Below are 15,244 nucleotides of genomic sequence, written 5' to 3'. Positions count from 1 at the left end.
GACTGATATCTGACTGGGGTAGTCTGTGGTGCACTATTTTCTTATTAGAAATCCAGGACCTGATCCACACAAAAATCATTTCTGACCAACTATAGATCTTTGGGAAACTTTTGATCACAAAATGGGATTCAGTTTGAAAATTTCTGGCCACTTCTTTACTTCTACGTATAATCTCTGATATCTATACAATACTAGCTAGCGACATAAGTTAAAATCCAGAAATTTTATCATATAGAAAAGATAAAATAAAGATAGATGTGACAAACTGCAACAGAATCTAATTTAATATATATATCTATACACCAAAATATAGATATAGGAAGTATCACATGGGAGCAACACAGCTCACAGCTGTGCCACGTGGAAGCCTTGATGAAAGCAGACACTTACCATCGGACACTTTGCGCTCACAGCTGAGCAAGTCCCTGCAGATGCGTGCTGGGTTATCCCGTGTGCCAAGGGGGTTCTTGATGCTGTGCAGTAAATTGCTAAGGTAGTGCAGCGTTTTGTATATCTCTGTACTGTGATCTAGTAAAGTTACTTCAGTATTCTGGTATCTCTGCCAGGGGCCATTAGCAAATGTGTTACCACAGAGAAGAAAGACAACAGCAGTACATGCAGCAAACATCCAATGGCCATTGAAGAGCCAGAGAGAAGCGTTTATAATTCATGCGATCAGCCATATAAAACATGATGGGAATAATATATCCCAATAAAAAAATTAGTGTGTTTCATTAAAATTATCAGAGCCGGTGAAGTTACAGACAGTTTAAGATCATGCAAATATATCAGTATGACATGTCGACAGAAATATTGGATATGGGAGAAAAAGAAAAAAGGAAAAAAGTTAGTGCATTTTTACAGTAAATGTAGCAGTTTCAGATTTTGAGTAGTGAAATCTATTCTTAGACTTAATCTAGAGATTATATGAAAATATGCTTGACTTCACACATGTAAGAATTTTAGTGTCATCAATGAGACCACACTCCTGCATACAGTTAAGAATGTGTGTCAGTGCTTTTTGGATCAAGGCCCAAATGTCACTATTATCTGTCGCTGAATAGTTATGGTCTCCTGTTTGTGACAGCTGATACATTTTAGTCTCTGTTAATAGTGATAAAATGTAGAAATACTGCTGTCTCCTAAATTTCATTTAAATGGTATCTTACATATCCTTGCATATTTAACTATATTTTTCAATAATTACTTGCAGTCTGTGATTTGTTTTAAATTAAGTTTCTTCAAAGAAGCCTTGTTCTGTCCACAAATACTGTTTTTAGTAGGGCTGCTCCAAAAGTAAGGCCTCCTATTTTATTACGTTGGCCCAGGACATCAGAGGCAGATATTGGTGGTATTGCTGTAGAGGCTGAACCCTCCCACCAGTATCTCATAACATGTTGTTGTTGTGTGACAGATGGCAGCACAGGGGAAGTCTGACAACATGGGGACTGACATGGAAGTGTAGATGAAGCAAAAGGGTGTCACTGAATTCCTCCACGGGGAAAAAATGGCAGCTGCTGACACTCATCACCACTTGCTGAACATTTAAGGAGATCAAACAGTGAGTGGTGTGTTTCAGCAGTGGCAACAGCAGTGTGAATGACAAGCCATGTTCTAGACAGTCAAACACAACTGTCACACCACAAAATGAAGAGCAAAATCAGCTCATCCACACAAATCAGTGTGGTGCTGACCATGTTAAAAAATAGCATTGAGTAACTGAGAATTTGCTCTGTCAAATAGTATCAAATAGATCTTTGAATCTGTTGTAGTTCCCATGGAAATGAATAGGATGCATTACTTTTGGAGCAAGCTATGCATAATTGCATATCCTGTATGACAAAGTAAATATGGTGTAATACATTACCTCCATCTGCAATGCAGCATTGGATGCAATCAAAGCCTGAACAGCAGCATTGAGGTCCACCAGTTTCTGAAAACAGAAAACATTTTAGAAGATACAAAGTGAACAGAAACATTCTAAATTGCAGGAGATAAATTTTTGAGTACTGTTGTAGGAACATAAAAGATGATCATGATGTTGCCATTCGTTGCAGAGAAAATAATTCACACACAACATTTATTTTTCAAACAGAATTTGCCCTTCTATCCCCAAAGAAAACAAGCTTACACCACGGCAAAACATTATTTGATTTTTATCCACGTCCCCACCCCCATTTTAATGACCATATTGCTGGTAGCTGGAAAAAAAATATGCTACAATAATAGTTACAGATCAGTGCCTTAACTTAATCCCTCCCAGCCATTTAATTTGTACAGCTGAGAAAAACAATCTGCACAAGTGTGAAAAGGTGTTATGCCTTTCAAGATTAGCATACAAAGAATGCTTGATCTAGTTAAATAGGTGCAGTTTATGCCATATTCTCACATCTGACTTTTGTGGCAGAAAGGTCACAGAACTGAAAACATCACTCCTGCTGAGAAGTCTTTGTCTAGCAAAACTGACACAGTTGCAGATTGTCGGCCAAGGAAGGAAAAGGAAAACTGAGGTGAAAAAGTTTGACTAGAGCATAGCTAAGCTCTGAAAATACCTGGTGATCTGTAACTGCAGGGTCTGGGCTGCTATGGATTGAAGTCGTTTTTATAAGGCACAAAAGAAAAATGAAATACAAAGGCTGTCCTAAACATGGCCATTCCCTTGTGTATCTTCATTCTCAACACCTTGCAAGACACCAGGTTTATTTATTTTTAACAAATGAAAGAAGCCATGCAAACGACTAGGTCTTGTGGTTGGCCCTTGTTCTCAGATTATGTACACCACTGCGGATTTAGGATGCTTCAGTCTGGAGACTGTATTGTAGTCAGGTTATTTACAGTACTTACTCTTGGTCCTGGTGGCCCAGGTGACCCCTAGAAAATAGAAGAAACCACATATTAGATGCTTCACACATTTTATATAAAGCAACCACAATGCAAAAACACTTTTTTTTTTTTAATTTTTTTTTTTTTTAATACACTTACAGGTGCCCCTGTCTGGCCCTGAGGTCCTTGGGGACCCTGGAAGAAATGGAGATAAAATGCAACAGTTACAGTTGAACATCTCTGCTTTTGTGATTATATACTTTTTCAATCACAAAATGCCACAATACATACGGAGACATCAAGAGGTTTGTGGTACGGGCCTTGATAAAACTGTAATTGTTAATATTCTTAAAGTACCACACTCTGTGAATGTAGAATACTCTCGTGAGTATTGCTGAGTTGGCCAGTCACAAAAACTTGGTATAAAAGTCATTCTTATCCAAAGTTTGACTACATAACGTATCATACAACATGCCAGCATGATGTGCATGTTGCTAATACAAATACTACGGTGGATGAATTATCATAAAAGTATTGTAAAAATGTCATAGTCTGTCAAAAAGAACTGACTGATTTGCTTGTCTCCACAAATATCTGCTAGGCATTTGTCAGCTCCATTTACCAGCAGTGCTACTTTTCAGGCAGACTGTATTAGGTTCATTGTTTAACAGAGATATTGCAGGCTTCCTCCATATTATGACATTGTGTCCATGCTCCTGACCTTATGGACCATCATTTTAGTATGCAAGATGATACCTGGGGAGGAGAGGACAGCTGATTGACCCTAACTCATAGTGCCTGCAGCTCATAGACTTAAACCTGACCTTTAGTTTTGCCTTAGGGTTGCATACATACCCTTCCAAAGACAGTCTCCCTCATGTGAATGAGCCTTTCTAATCACATTGAAACAGAACTATACCTGTATCTGTTAAATTCCATTCTTTATTCCCTATATACCAAAAGCCTCTAGGAGCTGCTGTAACATAAACAATACCAAGAGTGGTGACAAGGAAAAGAGTAGGCGACAGTGGCTTACTACAGGCAAAAGAGAGGACAGAAAGGTACAGAGCAGATCTGCATTATGCATGAGTAAAACCATTTAACCTGAGTTTATTTAAGCAAAGCACTCCTTAGCTACTGCTGCATATACCAATTATTCAAGAACAATGAGCTGTTCCAGCAAAAGCACTCATGTCACCATTGTTGTGCCAGAATTAAGGTTCTGCCAAAAGAGAAATAATCTTATCTGACATGGTAATGCAGCAAATATTGTGAGGTTAGTCTAGCCAAGGAGGTATCAACTCAGAAACCACTTAACATAGCAATAAGAAGTATTCCTGCTGTGAGGTTTCACAAAATCTGCGTGAGTCACCGCAAGCTAAAACTGCTGACCATGGGCTGCAGCTGGCCCAGCTGGAAAAGGCTCAGATAAGAACGGATTCAATTTTACATCGACTTATGCATATTTAAGTAAAGAGGACCTCAAAACAAATAGCAGTAACTTATTAGGGCTTCAAATTCATCTTTATTGAGAAAACAGCAGCTGCATTTCTTACTATTTCTACACATGCTCGTAAGATAAAGCACATGGCAGCCACCTGGAAGTGTACCTGATGGGACTATGATGACCTCTGCAGCTGCACAAGGTGACAAGTGCCTGCACATCACCTGCCCTTCTCATGCCAGAGGGGTTCAGGTGCTGGATTGGTGCTGTCATGTTATTCCCAGCACTAGAGTTATCCCAACCAGAGGCTGAGCCCTATGTTTTATGCATGTTCTGTGTGAGAATTGAAACAAGCTGTTCCTGAGAATTTAGAGGTACGGTCTTCTGATGCTTAAGACAAACTTAATGGCGTAATTTAATGACTAAAAGTCATTTTTTTTTAACTGATACATCCCAACCCTACTTATGTTTCATCCATTTGTAACTGCAGAAGGGACTCTTAAGTCATTTTGTAGGTAAGTGCTTACTGTTATTTTATAAAGGCATTCATGATGAGTTATGGGAAATGGATTTCAAAGGATGAGTCACTTTAGCATATGCAGTAGTACAGAAAACACTGCAGGTCCTGTCATCTTCTCTTTTTACTCTGATTTTGATTACTGCACAGCCTGAAATTTCCTTTGAAATGCTATTACTATGAAAGAGGCATAAAATATTATTTTTACTACTCATTATTACAAAACAGATGGAAGCTGAGTTCACAGAGATGATATTTACTTCACTATTTTGTGGTAGACCTTGGCTGATACAAACAAACTGGATGTCACAGAGCTGGCCTCCACATTTAATCCATCAGATCAGCAGCTCAGGTGCTGTTGGACCACTGTGGGATACCTTCAGTGCCATGTGGGTGCACAGCTGCTCACTGTGTTTGTGCTTGAAGTATCTTTAGTATGAAATGAAAGTGCAAAAGAGAATCTTAACAGACAAATTTGACTGTGTGAAGACATACTTGTTTATCTTGGTTCATGACTGGATTATGCAAACACCAGGTCAAGCAAGGCACAGTCTTCAACAGTTTGTCCCTAAGTAACCACTGCTCTCTGATGAATAGATGTCTTTGTTCTCTGGGTGTTGAGATTTAGGAATTCCAGGGAATTTTCCAGATGACTGAATACTTCACTTAATATTCTATATTCTTGGCATATGTCACAATGTTAAAACTTCAAAAGTTCTGTGATTAAAACAGATGAAAATTGTGGTGGCTTCTGTCACAGTAATGAATATTTAAAAATCCCTAACTGCGCTGTTTCAGTGATTTGAAGAGATCTTGCAGAAGTGGAATGGGACTTGTCTTGATTCACTATCACCTTGCCAATAAAACCAATCTGGGAAAAAAGATAAAAACTGAATGCTATTTCTTAAGTGCAGTAAACTTCTTTGGGGGTTGGAGCAGGAGGGGGTGAGGGGGGATATTAAATTTCCTGAATATATTAAAGCTTATAGGACCTATATAAATTACTTTAGAATGTATCCAAACTGTATAGAGCATGTTGAAAATCCTGTAAAGATGTTATATTCTTTCTTTCTGTTACAGAGCAGAATAAGGCTGAATTACACTTTTTATGGATTAAGCTAATTGCAGAATATTTCAGTGGAATGCATGGGATTAGCTTTACAAATCCACTTCATTTACCCTTTGATCACACTATAATTTAAGCGAGAAGATTACAGTGTACCGAGTACAATTGCAGTTGATAACAAAAGCAGATAATAGAGCTGTTAGTTTCAGTGTAATCTTTAATTCTTTAACCACCCTGTACGCTGGTACAGAAGTTCAAAGGGCAAAACTCTAGCCTTCTTCTAACACTGATTTCACATGTATTGATAGTCATGTTTAACTTTGAAAAGATGACCAGCCCCAGGGATGCCCATATTTTACATGCCTTCAGAAACTTTTGAAGAAGCAAAGTAAAATATTTATTTAAAATAAGTAGTAATTATTTGAAAAAGAAAAATTAGCACCCCTAAATGGTAATCTTTCCATGACTGCTTTTGCCATTCTGATGTAATTTCACTTCTTCTCAGAATGGATAAACTGCTGCACTTGGTGTAGTTCAAAATTAAGCATCCTTCTTCAGAAAAAAAAAAAAAATAAAAAAAATCTTAAAAGTGGAATTCAGGTAATAATTTCTTAAGGAGAAGCACCACTAACAGAAAAGATATTTTTTTTCACTGCTTTTTGTGCATGTGTGTGCCCACATTTCTAGCTCTATACTGTTGCAGGTATTCTTTAAATAAAAGATGAAAAACAGTTAAGATGGTTAATAGATTCCTCTTACTCTGAGATAGGAATTGTTGCATTAGGATCAATGAGGAAAGCTTCTTGAGATAAATACATAGAAGTTTCATTTTCAACATTAATTCTTTGAGCTTTTATGATTATTTTTAAAAAATTTAATAAAGCAGTTGGGTTGGAACCACACATAGGGGGATAATAAAACCAAAATCCATTAAAATGTGAAACTAAATGACCTTTGTGAGATGAGATGAAAGCTAGGGTAAGAGTAGCAGGAACAATATTACAATGTCCAGTTACAGGATCAGGAAGCAATTGTCATGTAAGCTAATGCCATATGTATCAACTATAACTGCATTCACATTTGCTGTAAATAAGATAAAGTGACGCTGGCTTTTCATGTAGCCATCATTAGTTGGTCGCTTTACTAGCTCTGACACAACTGTTAAATAAAACCATTTAATAGCAGACAAACACTAATATACTCCTCTTACTGAAGAATGAAAGCACAGCTGTAACCACAGCCAGCATGCAGTACATGGACACCAGCCTCCAGCTCCTGGCTTCTCCCGAGCTTTTCCCTCCCCAGACAAAAGCATGCAGGCATGGTTGTGGTGCAGTACACACACCCTGTTGTGAGGCACTGGAGTGCTGACGAGAAATGGGACAGAAGATTTTGCATTTAGATCTGAACCGTAACAGATGTGGGATACATGCCTGCTAATATGACTAGGAACCATTGTTTGACACGGGAGCCTACTTGCACAAGAAGTTGAGCTTTTGACTTGTGGCCCTAGCCTTCAGGGCAGGGCTTTGCCCAGCACAACAGGGCCCTCCAGCTGGCAGAGCAGGCAGGAGTCCACTCAGCATCACACAGGAATACTTTTCACACAGCCAAGCAAATGAAAGCACAGAAGTGGTTTCAGCTTACCATTTCACCCCTTGTGCCCTTTTCACCTCTCGGTCCCTGTAAGAAAGAGAAGCTGTTAAACAAGCATGCTTTCTAGCTTCTAGGACTTCAGCAAATCAGTGTGTCTGAAAGTGATACAGCTCCCACAAAAAGTCCACCTGTGGAAGTATATACAGCTCTTATTCTGTGTTACATTCAATATGAAGTCTATTAAAAACTTTGTACATTTATATAGAACTGTTTTCCTTCTATGTGGCAGTGAAATGAAGACAGGAAGACTTAAAGTGCTGCCTTTCCCAGCAGGTGGAAAGGGAAGTCTAATTATCAGAGGAATCATCCCTTCTTTTATTTTTCACTTTTAAATAGTCATATATATCAGTTTTAGCATGGAATCACAGAATAGTAATGGCTGGAAGGGACCTCAAAAGATCATCTAGTCCAACCTTCTCCTAAAGCAGATACTCTTCAGTGGGTTGCACAGGAAAGCATCCAGGTTGATTTTGAATATCTCCAGAGAAGGAAACTCCATAACCTCTCCAGGCAGCCTGTTCCAGCACGGGAACCTGGGGAGCACTGAGGGCCATCAGAAAAGCCAAGAAGATTTTTCCAGAAGTGCTGCAGACTTAAGTCTCAGTAAAGACAACCATTTGACAATTTATGTGTTGCTGTACACCTTGATCTGCTCACTGCTGCTGTAGTCATGTCCTCTGTATGCTATACTTTAGCACAATGCCATTGTAATAACTTTTCTTTTTCGTCCTCTTGTTTGTATTAGAGGCTGAAATTACATATACATTAACTTTCTTGCATGGTAACAGTACAAAGATGGTCCTGCTAGTTGCTATTTGTAGACGGCAAAATAAGAGAGTAGCCAGATTATTAAAAATAAAGGCAGGTAGAATAAACAGATTATGCAAAAGCAAAGGGAAACTTACAGGCCTGCCAGTTGGTCCTCTAATGCCTTCTTGACCAACAGGCCCAATATATCCCTGCAAACAAATGAACAAAAAATTAGATGACTGAGTTTCACAAAGAAGATAATCCTTATGATACATCCTTGTTTTAAGTTGCTCAGCACCGGTAAATATCCAAAAGATACTGGCAACATTCTTGTTCTGAATAGTGAATGCCCCTTGCTATATAATCAACAAGGTAATTATTTTAATAATTAGTAGTAGTTACAATAGGAAAGCCCCCCCACATTCACTTATATGAGCTGATACACTAAGAAGAGTGGAAACTTAAATACTCTGACCAACAAAGACCACTTATTTATATAGCTACAGTCACTATCATCTCGAGCCTTATTACTACCCACAAGTACTCTTGTAAGGCTACCACTAAATACTGCTATAATGTGATTTTACCAGTATGTTTCATTTAGAGTGAACAGCTCATTTTCATTGTTTATGTTGTACAGGAATGTTTAGAAAAAGAAAACAGCTATTAGAACAAGGTCACTAAAGCCTTTGCTCTGCATCTGGTTAACTAAACTGAAGGAGTTCTGCAATGTCAACAGTAGCAGTGAGAGAATTTTCCAGAAAGACTTCCTGTGCTGCAGATTTCCCCTATTTGATGGATTCACACTCCCAGATACTGCACGATGCTTTCACATTTTTGGTAAGGAGTTATCATGCAGAATGAGCAAATGCAGATTAGTAACCTTACAAATAAAAGAAAGGAAATAATTTTTTAAAAGACTACTTATTAATTCTCAGTGACTTTAAGTACTAGGTATCTCTAACTGTAGGCAAAGAAAGTGAGGTAAATAAATGATAGTGATAAAGAAACTTGTGTAGATAAAGTTGTAGTAGAAGAGCGTCAGCAGAACCTGCTTTTTTCCTTAAATTTATGAGGTTTATGTATTTGCACCACTTTGTAACCACACTAGTGCAGCAGGGCAAGCAAATGGATTCCAGTGGAAACACAGAATAAGTGAAAAAGGTTTGGGTAGAAGGTTCTGGTCTTTTATTACAAAAAAAAGAGGATTCCTTCAGATGGAAATGTGTGAAACCTGCAAGTCTTCCTGACAGTCTCCTTTATGGAGTGAAACACTTACAATTTGCCCTGTTGGGCCTTTTGGGCCCAGAATTCCAACTAAGCCAACATCTCCTGCAGGACCCTGAAAATACAAAGGAAAAGTTTAGTCAAACATCAACATCAGCTATCAGCTTGTTTTAAACTCTTGTATGCAGTGGAAGATAATTTCTAAGTGCTGTAACAGTGAACATACCAAGCTCGCTGACCCAGAACATTCATATTTGGACATGGAGTACACAGCGCTGGCTACAGTGTTCCAACAAACTCAGACACACTCTGAACACATTATTGTTAAAGCTGATTAAATCTGTTCTTCCCTAATATTTTCACTCTGTAAATGGCTTGAGATCTAACAGAAAAGAACAAACACATACTTTTGGACCTGGGAATCCTTGAAACCCCATCAAACCTTGATCTCCATCTTCTCCCTGTAATAGAAGCAGGCATCCTCACTTATTCCATGCTGGTAACTCTTGGAATGGTTGTTTTGCCTCAACAGCTGTGATTACGTACATTCTGTCCTTTGGCTCCAGTCTCTCCCACTGGCCCCTGGTCACCTTGTGATCCTGGATGGCCTCTTTTACCTTGTTTTCCTGGATGACCTTGAAGTCCTTCTGCACCCTGTGAATAGGAAGAAAATGCATCTTAATATGTACACCTTAGGCCATTTCCAGTATGGTACCTCCCTGTGAAAGTGCTCAAGTACACAAAGTAAAATACAGAACAGGGAGATAAGGAGTCAATTTTCAAAAACAATCCTTTGAGCATAGCATAATATAGCTGTGGAGCTCCTTATTGTTAGACTAAAATTTCACATCAGTTCACATAGAAACTGAACAATTTCATGCTAGAAGATTTCTCCCATATGCATACCTTTAGCCCGGGTGCTCCCATGGGCCCTGGCATGCCTGGCAATCCCTTTGGACCTCGAGCTCCAGGATAACCTGCCAGACCTGCTAAGCCTGGGCTTCCTTTATTACCCTTAATAAATTGAAAATAATTATTATTAGCAGAAAAGTCAAACATATTTTCACTGTATGCTAAAACAGGTATGGAACATACATTCAACTAAAGCTACTTAAAGCTAGATAGATGTTCAGGCTGGTGCCCAAGTACATGCAGCCATGGGCTGTGATACTGTTGACCAAAGGGCTGTGATATCAGTGAGAGAGGACTGCGACCTTGCTGACCCTGCAGCTCACAGCACGCTCAGGTTATGGCCAGCAGGATGAGCAGGGGCCTGCAGAGCCGGTGCTCATCCCACCTGAGCACAACTTCCCAGCCGAGGTCTGGGCTGCCTTCTTCCAGCAACATCCGGAAGACCTCGGACCCCTGCTCCGATGGCTGCAGGGAGAGATCGAGAGGATGTGTGACAGTGGGTGGTGGGAGGTGTTTGAAGGCCTGTGCATCATCATAGGCTTCCTTTGCATGCATGTACTCAACCAGGTGGCCTTATTACTGAGGCTTCAGCCACTCCTCAAGGACCACATGCACTGTTGCAGCCATGTACAGCCCAGAGTTTTACTGGCAGAAGGACAGCCGGGACGACTGTGCTGCAGGAGGGCAATAGGACAGCCCCACAGCCACCTTCAGCCCCACTGCCTGTCATCAGAATCCTCCTGCCTCTAGCCCAGGCCACTCTCTCAGTCCTGCAGGCTCCAGAGATGGAGCTCCTTGGCATTCTTCACAGGGGTCCCGGGTACCCCCCATCACTGCCACCGTGCCCTCATAGGAGGAGTTGGAGCAGGCAGAGGCAGTGGGCCTGTCCACCCAGGGCAGAGACCACTCTCCTGGAGGGCGCCAACGGCCCAAGAAGAGGAAGGCCAGCAGCAGCCCTCAGGACTCACTCCCACCCCACATGAGTCAGCTATGGCAGCATCACTAGGCCAGCACCCACTGCCAGGCAAAACACAGCTCAGGGGGCTGGGAGACCAACTTCTATCTCCCGGTCTGCTTCTGAGAGAAAATAAAAGCTTATTAAAAAAAATAAAAAAAGAAAAAAAAGAATTGGTCTGATTTCCAAGATGTCAACAGAACTGAGAACAGATTCTTCTGTTTAAACACCCTAACCTCAGAAAATCCTCAATGCAGAATGACATAAAGAGGGGCAATGTGGAAAGAAACTTACCTTAGGGCCTGGTTTTCCTGATGGCCCAGGCTTGCCAGGGTTCCCAGGAATGCCCTCTGGTCCAGGGTAGCCCATTGCTCCTTTCTGCCCTGCTGGTCCCAGTTTTCCCTTGAAACAAATTCAAACCAAATATAACACAGTAAGCACTCCTTGCCTTAAAACAGCTAGATTTCAGAGATGGAGAGTTTGCATGTTTGCATGCCAAGCCTGGAAGATGGCTGAGTGTGTTGATTCTTAAGCTGAAGCAAGGAGACCTGGTAAAGTCATCAAGGTATCCCCGTAAACAAAACTAACCACACCTCTTTATTTTACAAAAAAATTAATACCATACATTTGCAATTTATGCTGTTCAAATCTGCACACCTTAAAAAAACACAAAAACTTCTAATCTGACAAGTTTGTGCTTGCTTGCTATACTAGCTCTGAAAAACCTCACGTTACATTCACCGAAGAACAAAAATTTTCTCCTTACAATCATTTCCTATTAGAATGACACATGATCACACAGCTTGGAGAACTGCAATTATCTCTCAATAAATATATTTCTCAGAAACGTAAAGCATGCTAACTAGACCATGGCTCATTATAAAAGGTATATTTAACAGCTGTCTTAAAGAATATAAGTGTGCTGTCTTAATCTCCTTTCTAACTGCTGAGGAATCTCACAATTGGGATGTACTGCAATACTTCTGCTTTACTGTCTTCTCTTTGCTTCTCCATTTTTCTTGCATTTCCCTTTTCCCCTACATCTGCAGTGGTGCTCTCTGCAGTCCTCCAGAGGGAAAAGCCAAGTATTTACAAAGGACACACAGTCTGCCTGCCTTCAAAAGGCTATTCTTCCACTCTGCCCAGAAGGTAGAAGCTCTGTGTAGCAGCTGCATTTCTCTGGTTACCAACAATGTTTTGATGTGAGGTAGTAAAATATATTTACAAAATAGTCTTGTGTGGTATTATTTATTAGGGGACCAAAATAGCATTAATGCATTTTGTTCTTGGTTATGTTTACAGAACACCTACTGCTTCCTGCTTTCTTTTCCCTTGGGGAGAAAGGGATGTGAGTTAGCTTCTTTGCTAACAAGCACTAAAAATTTCAGCTCAAGGCAAATGAAAGAATAAAACCTCCAGAGATCCATCATTATATATATATGGATACAGCCTTCTGTAGGCCACAGCTGCTGAAGGAGCTGATGAAACCCAGGAGTGCACAGTAGTACAGCTCTGTGCAATGTAATGTGATAACTTGCACATGGGCTATGGGCCACATGAACAAATCATCTAATTAAGTAACTGTTCAAGTGGGATGCACCTTGTTGCTGTAATAGCTGCACTTCACTCCCATGTGCTGAATAACTGGATGTAAATCAGTATGATTGAATACTGTCTCAGAAATTATTTTTATTTTCACAGGGCTCCTTTACACTTCCTGGAAAATGAAAAACAGAAGGCTTTCTAGTACCATTACCATCAGACAATTTTATTTTTATTAAAAATTGCTATTCATTTCTAACCAGAAGATCAGAAGGCCAGAACGTGGTTACTTACAGGAATTCCAGGTTTGCCTGCCTGACCCGTTGCTCCTTTCTTCCCTGTGGGTCCCTAAAAGTTACAGATGCTTGTGTTACAAACACAGTCCTCAAAGAAGATCTGAGAATTGATTTTCCTCTCTGGTACATATTGCCTGACTTTGAGACAGAGGTAGCAGAAAGTTTTTCAATAACTTAATACATTTCCCACCAGTAAACCATGCCAGCACAGAGAAATATGCTCTTATAGTACTTTCAGTACCTTTCAAAAATGGAAATCATTAAAAACTGGCAATGTTGGTGCACTGAATGTGAAAAAGACTACTAGAAAAGACTACGGTCACAAATAGGAGCTTATTTTTAACAGTGCTCTTAAAGCAAAAACTATATTAAGTTACTATGCTGCAATATCACATAACATGCAGTAAAGTGGAAAAAAAAACAACATTCAAATTATATTTTTTAGAAGTAATTAATGTAAATACTATTTAGCCAGCAATATTTTGTTCCATTCATTAACATCTTCTAGTTAAATGAAAGTATACATAATATGCACCAATCAGAACAGTAACTCATATTCAAGCAACTTTATATTGTTTTAAAACAGAGGAATGCATATAACATTCAGATGATTCAGCATTGCACTGTATGGGATTGGCTTTTTTAGACTCATTTGGTTTTCTCCAGGTTGGATATTAGTTGCCTATTTGTAAACAGCAGTTTTAATCTGAAAGGTATCTGCAACACAAAGAATATGTTCCCAAAGGGAAAGGCAGAGGAATGAATGACTGATTTTATCCTGCGCTTTGTTTAGTTTCTTAGAGGCAATATGTTAGGTTACGTGCTGATAGTGCTTTTACATCACACTTCCTTTCTGTTGCTCCCCACCCCCCACCTACTACAGATTCTTGTATTCACCTAGAACTTTTTGAAACATTGTCTATGAAACTTTTCAGACAAAACATTTCATTTAAATTCCAAAATGAACAACAGTAGTATTGTATCATACATAAAATACTTTCGACTACCTTCAACGCACCTCTGCAACAAACTATTACTTCTAAAGGAAAAAGACTTTTTGTTTCATCTTTATCTGGACTTGCTCTGCCTCTGCTAATCTTTAGCAAATTCCTTATTTCTGAGTGACAGTTCAGTGCAGTGCAGTACCTAGAGGCTTCATTTACAAATCAGACCAGCAAAATCCTGGTAGTTTTCCAAACCTTGTCACAAGAAACTGTATTTTAATGGTATAATTGAATATCACTGAAATATTTCCACAAGAAATATTTCCTCAAATGCTTTACACTGACCCAAAGCAAAACTACTTATTTATCAAACAAAACATATCTATAAGATTATTAGACAGTTTTCCATTTTATATTTTTATTGCTCCTGCAAGTATGAAAAAGCAAGTGAAATACTGAATTTCAGCCTTATGTAACAAGAAAAAATACAGTTTCCATATTGCTGTCAGTCATTTACAAAAGTTTCCTACAAACATACTATTTGGAAAATATAGCCCAGTAGTTTCAAAAGAGAATGCAAATATGAAAATTGATTCTTTTCAGGGAAAGGCAAGATGCCACTAATTGATGCTGTCATATCAATGCCAAGACACAACACAAGCATCTTAAAAGAATCAAAATGTGCCTGCAAGAGAGAGAACAGTGTGATCCCTGTGCAGGTGGCTGCTGCCAGATGTAGACACAGCCACAAGACCTGCTGGAGCTTCAGTGAATACCAGGCACAGCACTGTCACCACTTCAAACTGTGTGTCTCACATGTATTACTGAGCCCCTGACGAACAGACTCTTATGAAGCCTCCTGGATGAGTGTGAAAAGAGCATTTAGTTAAGTAATTAGCAACAACTTGGCCTAAATCTACGGAACAGCTTGCGTACAAATTTCTAACAACAGTCTGCAAGAAATCTGTCTAGGGCATCAATCAAGCCAGAGTGGTAGAAAATGATGCAAAATTAAGCAGGGTTCAACTTCAAAGTTCTGGTTAAAGCTGTTGAAGACTTAATAGAATGTACAACATGAGAACAGCTGATCAAGAGCCCCTATCCTTCTCATG

The 15,244-nt window shown here is 39.4% G+C and overlaps 1 protein-coding gene across 4 annotated transcripts in view; it reads right to left on the bottom strand.

The window, feature by feature from the left end:
* Positions 1–15,244, bottom strand: part of COL24A1 (collagen type XXIV alpha 1 chain) — a 107,428-nt gene that overhangs the window by 2,374 nt on the left and 89,810 nt on the right. For all 4 annotated transcript variants that reach the window (XM_015870173.2, XM_015870175.2, XM_032446351.1 and 1 more), the window contains 12 exons: positions 13,187–13,240; positions 11,645–11,752; positions 10,390–10,497; positions 10,030–10,137; positions 9,891–9,944; positions 9,536–9,598; positions 8,412–8,465; positions 7,498–7,533; positions 2,983–3,018; positions 2,845–2,871; positions 1,868–1,933; positions 391–559 (listed from right to left, as the gene is read on the bottom strand). In XM_015870173.2, coding sequence (XP_015725659.1) covers positions 391–559; positions 1,868–1,933; positions 2,845–2,871; positions 2,983–3,018; positions 7,498–7,533; positions 8,412–8,465; positions 9,536–9,598; positions 9,891–9,944; positions 10,030–10,137; positions 10,390–10,497; positions 11,645–11,752; positions 13,187–13,240 — 883 coding nt within the window. The remainder of the gene's footprint in view (positions 1–390; positions 560–1,867; positions 1,934–2,844; positions 2,872–2,982; positions 3,019–7,497; positions 7,534–8,411; positions 8,466–9,535; positions 9,599–9,890; positions 9,945–10,029; positions 10,138–10,389; positions 10,498–11,644; positions 11,753–13,186; positions 13,241–15,244) is intronic.

This window comes from Coturnix japonica, chromosome 8, assembly GCF_001577835.2.
Source record: "Coturnix japonica isolate 7356 chromosome 8, Coturnix japonica 2.1, whole genome shotgun sequence".
Classification (NCBI taxonomy): domain Eukaryota; kingdom Metazoa; phylum Chordata; class Aves; order Galliformes; family Phasianidae; genus Coturnix; species Coturnix japonica.
The sequence above is the reverse complement of the archived record's forward strand: the minus strand, read 5'-3'. Positions and strand labels throughout refer to the sequence as shown.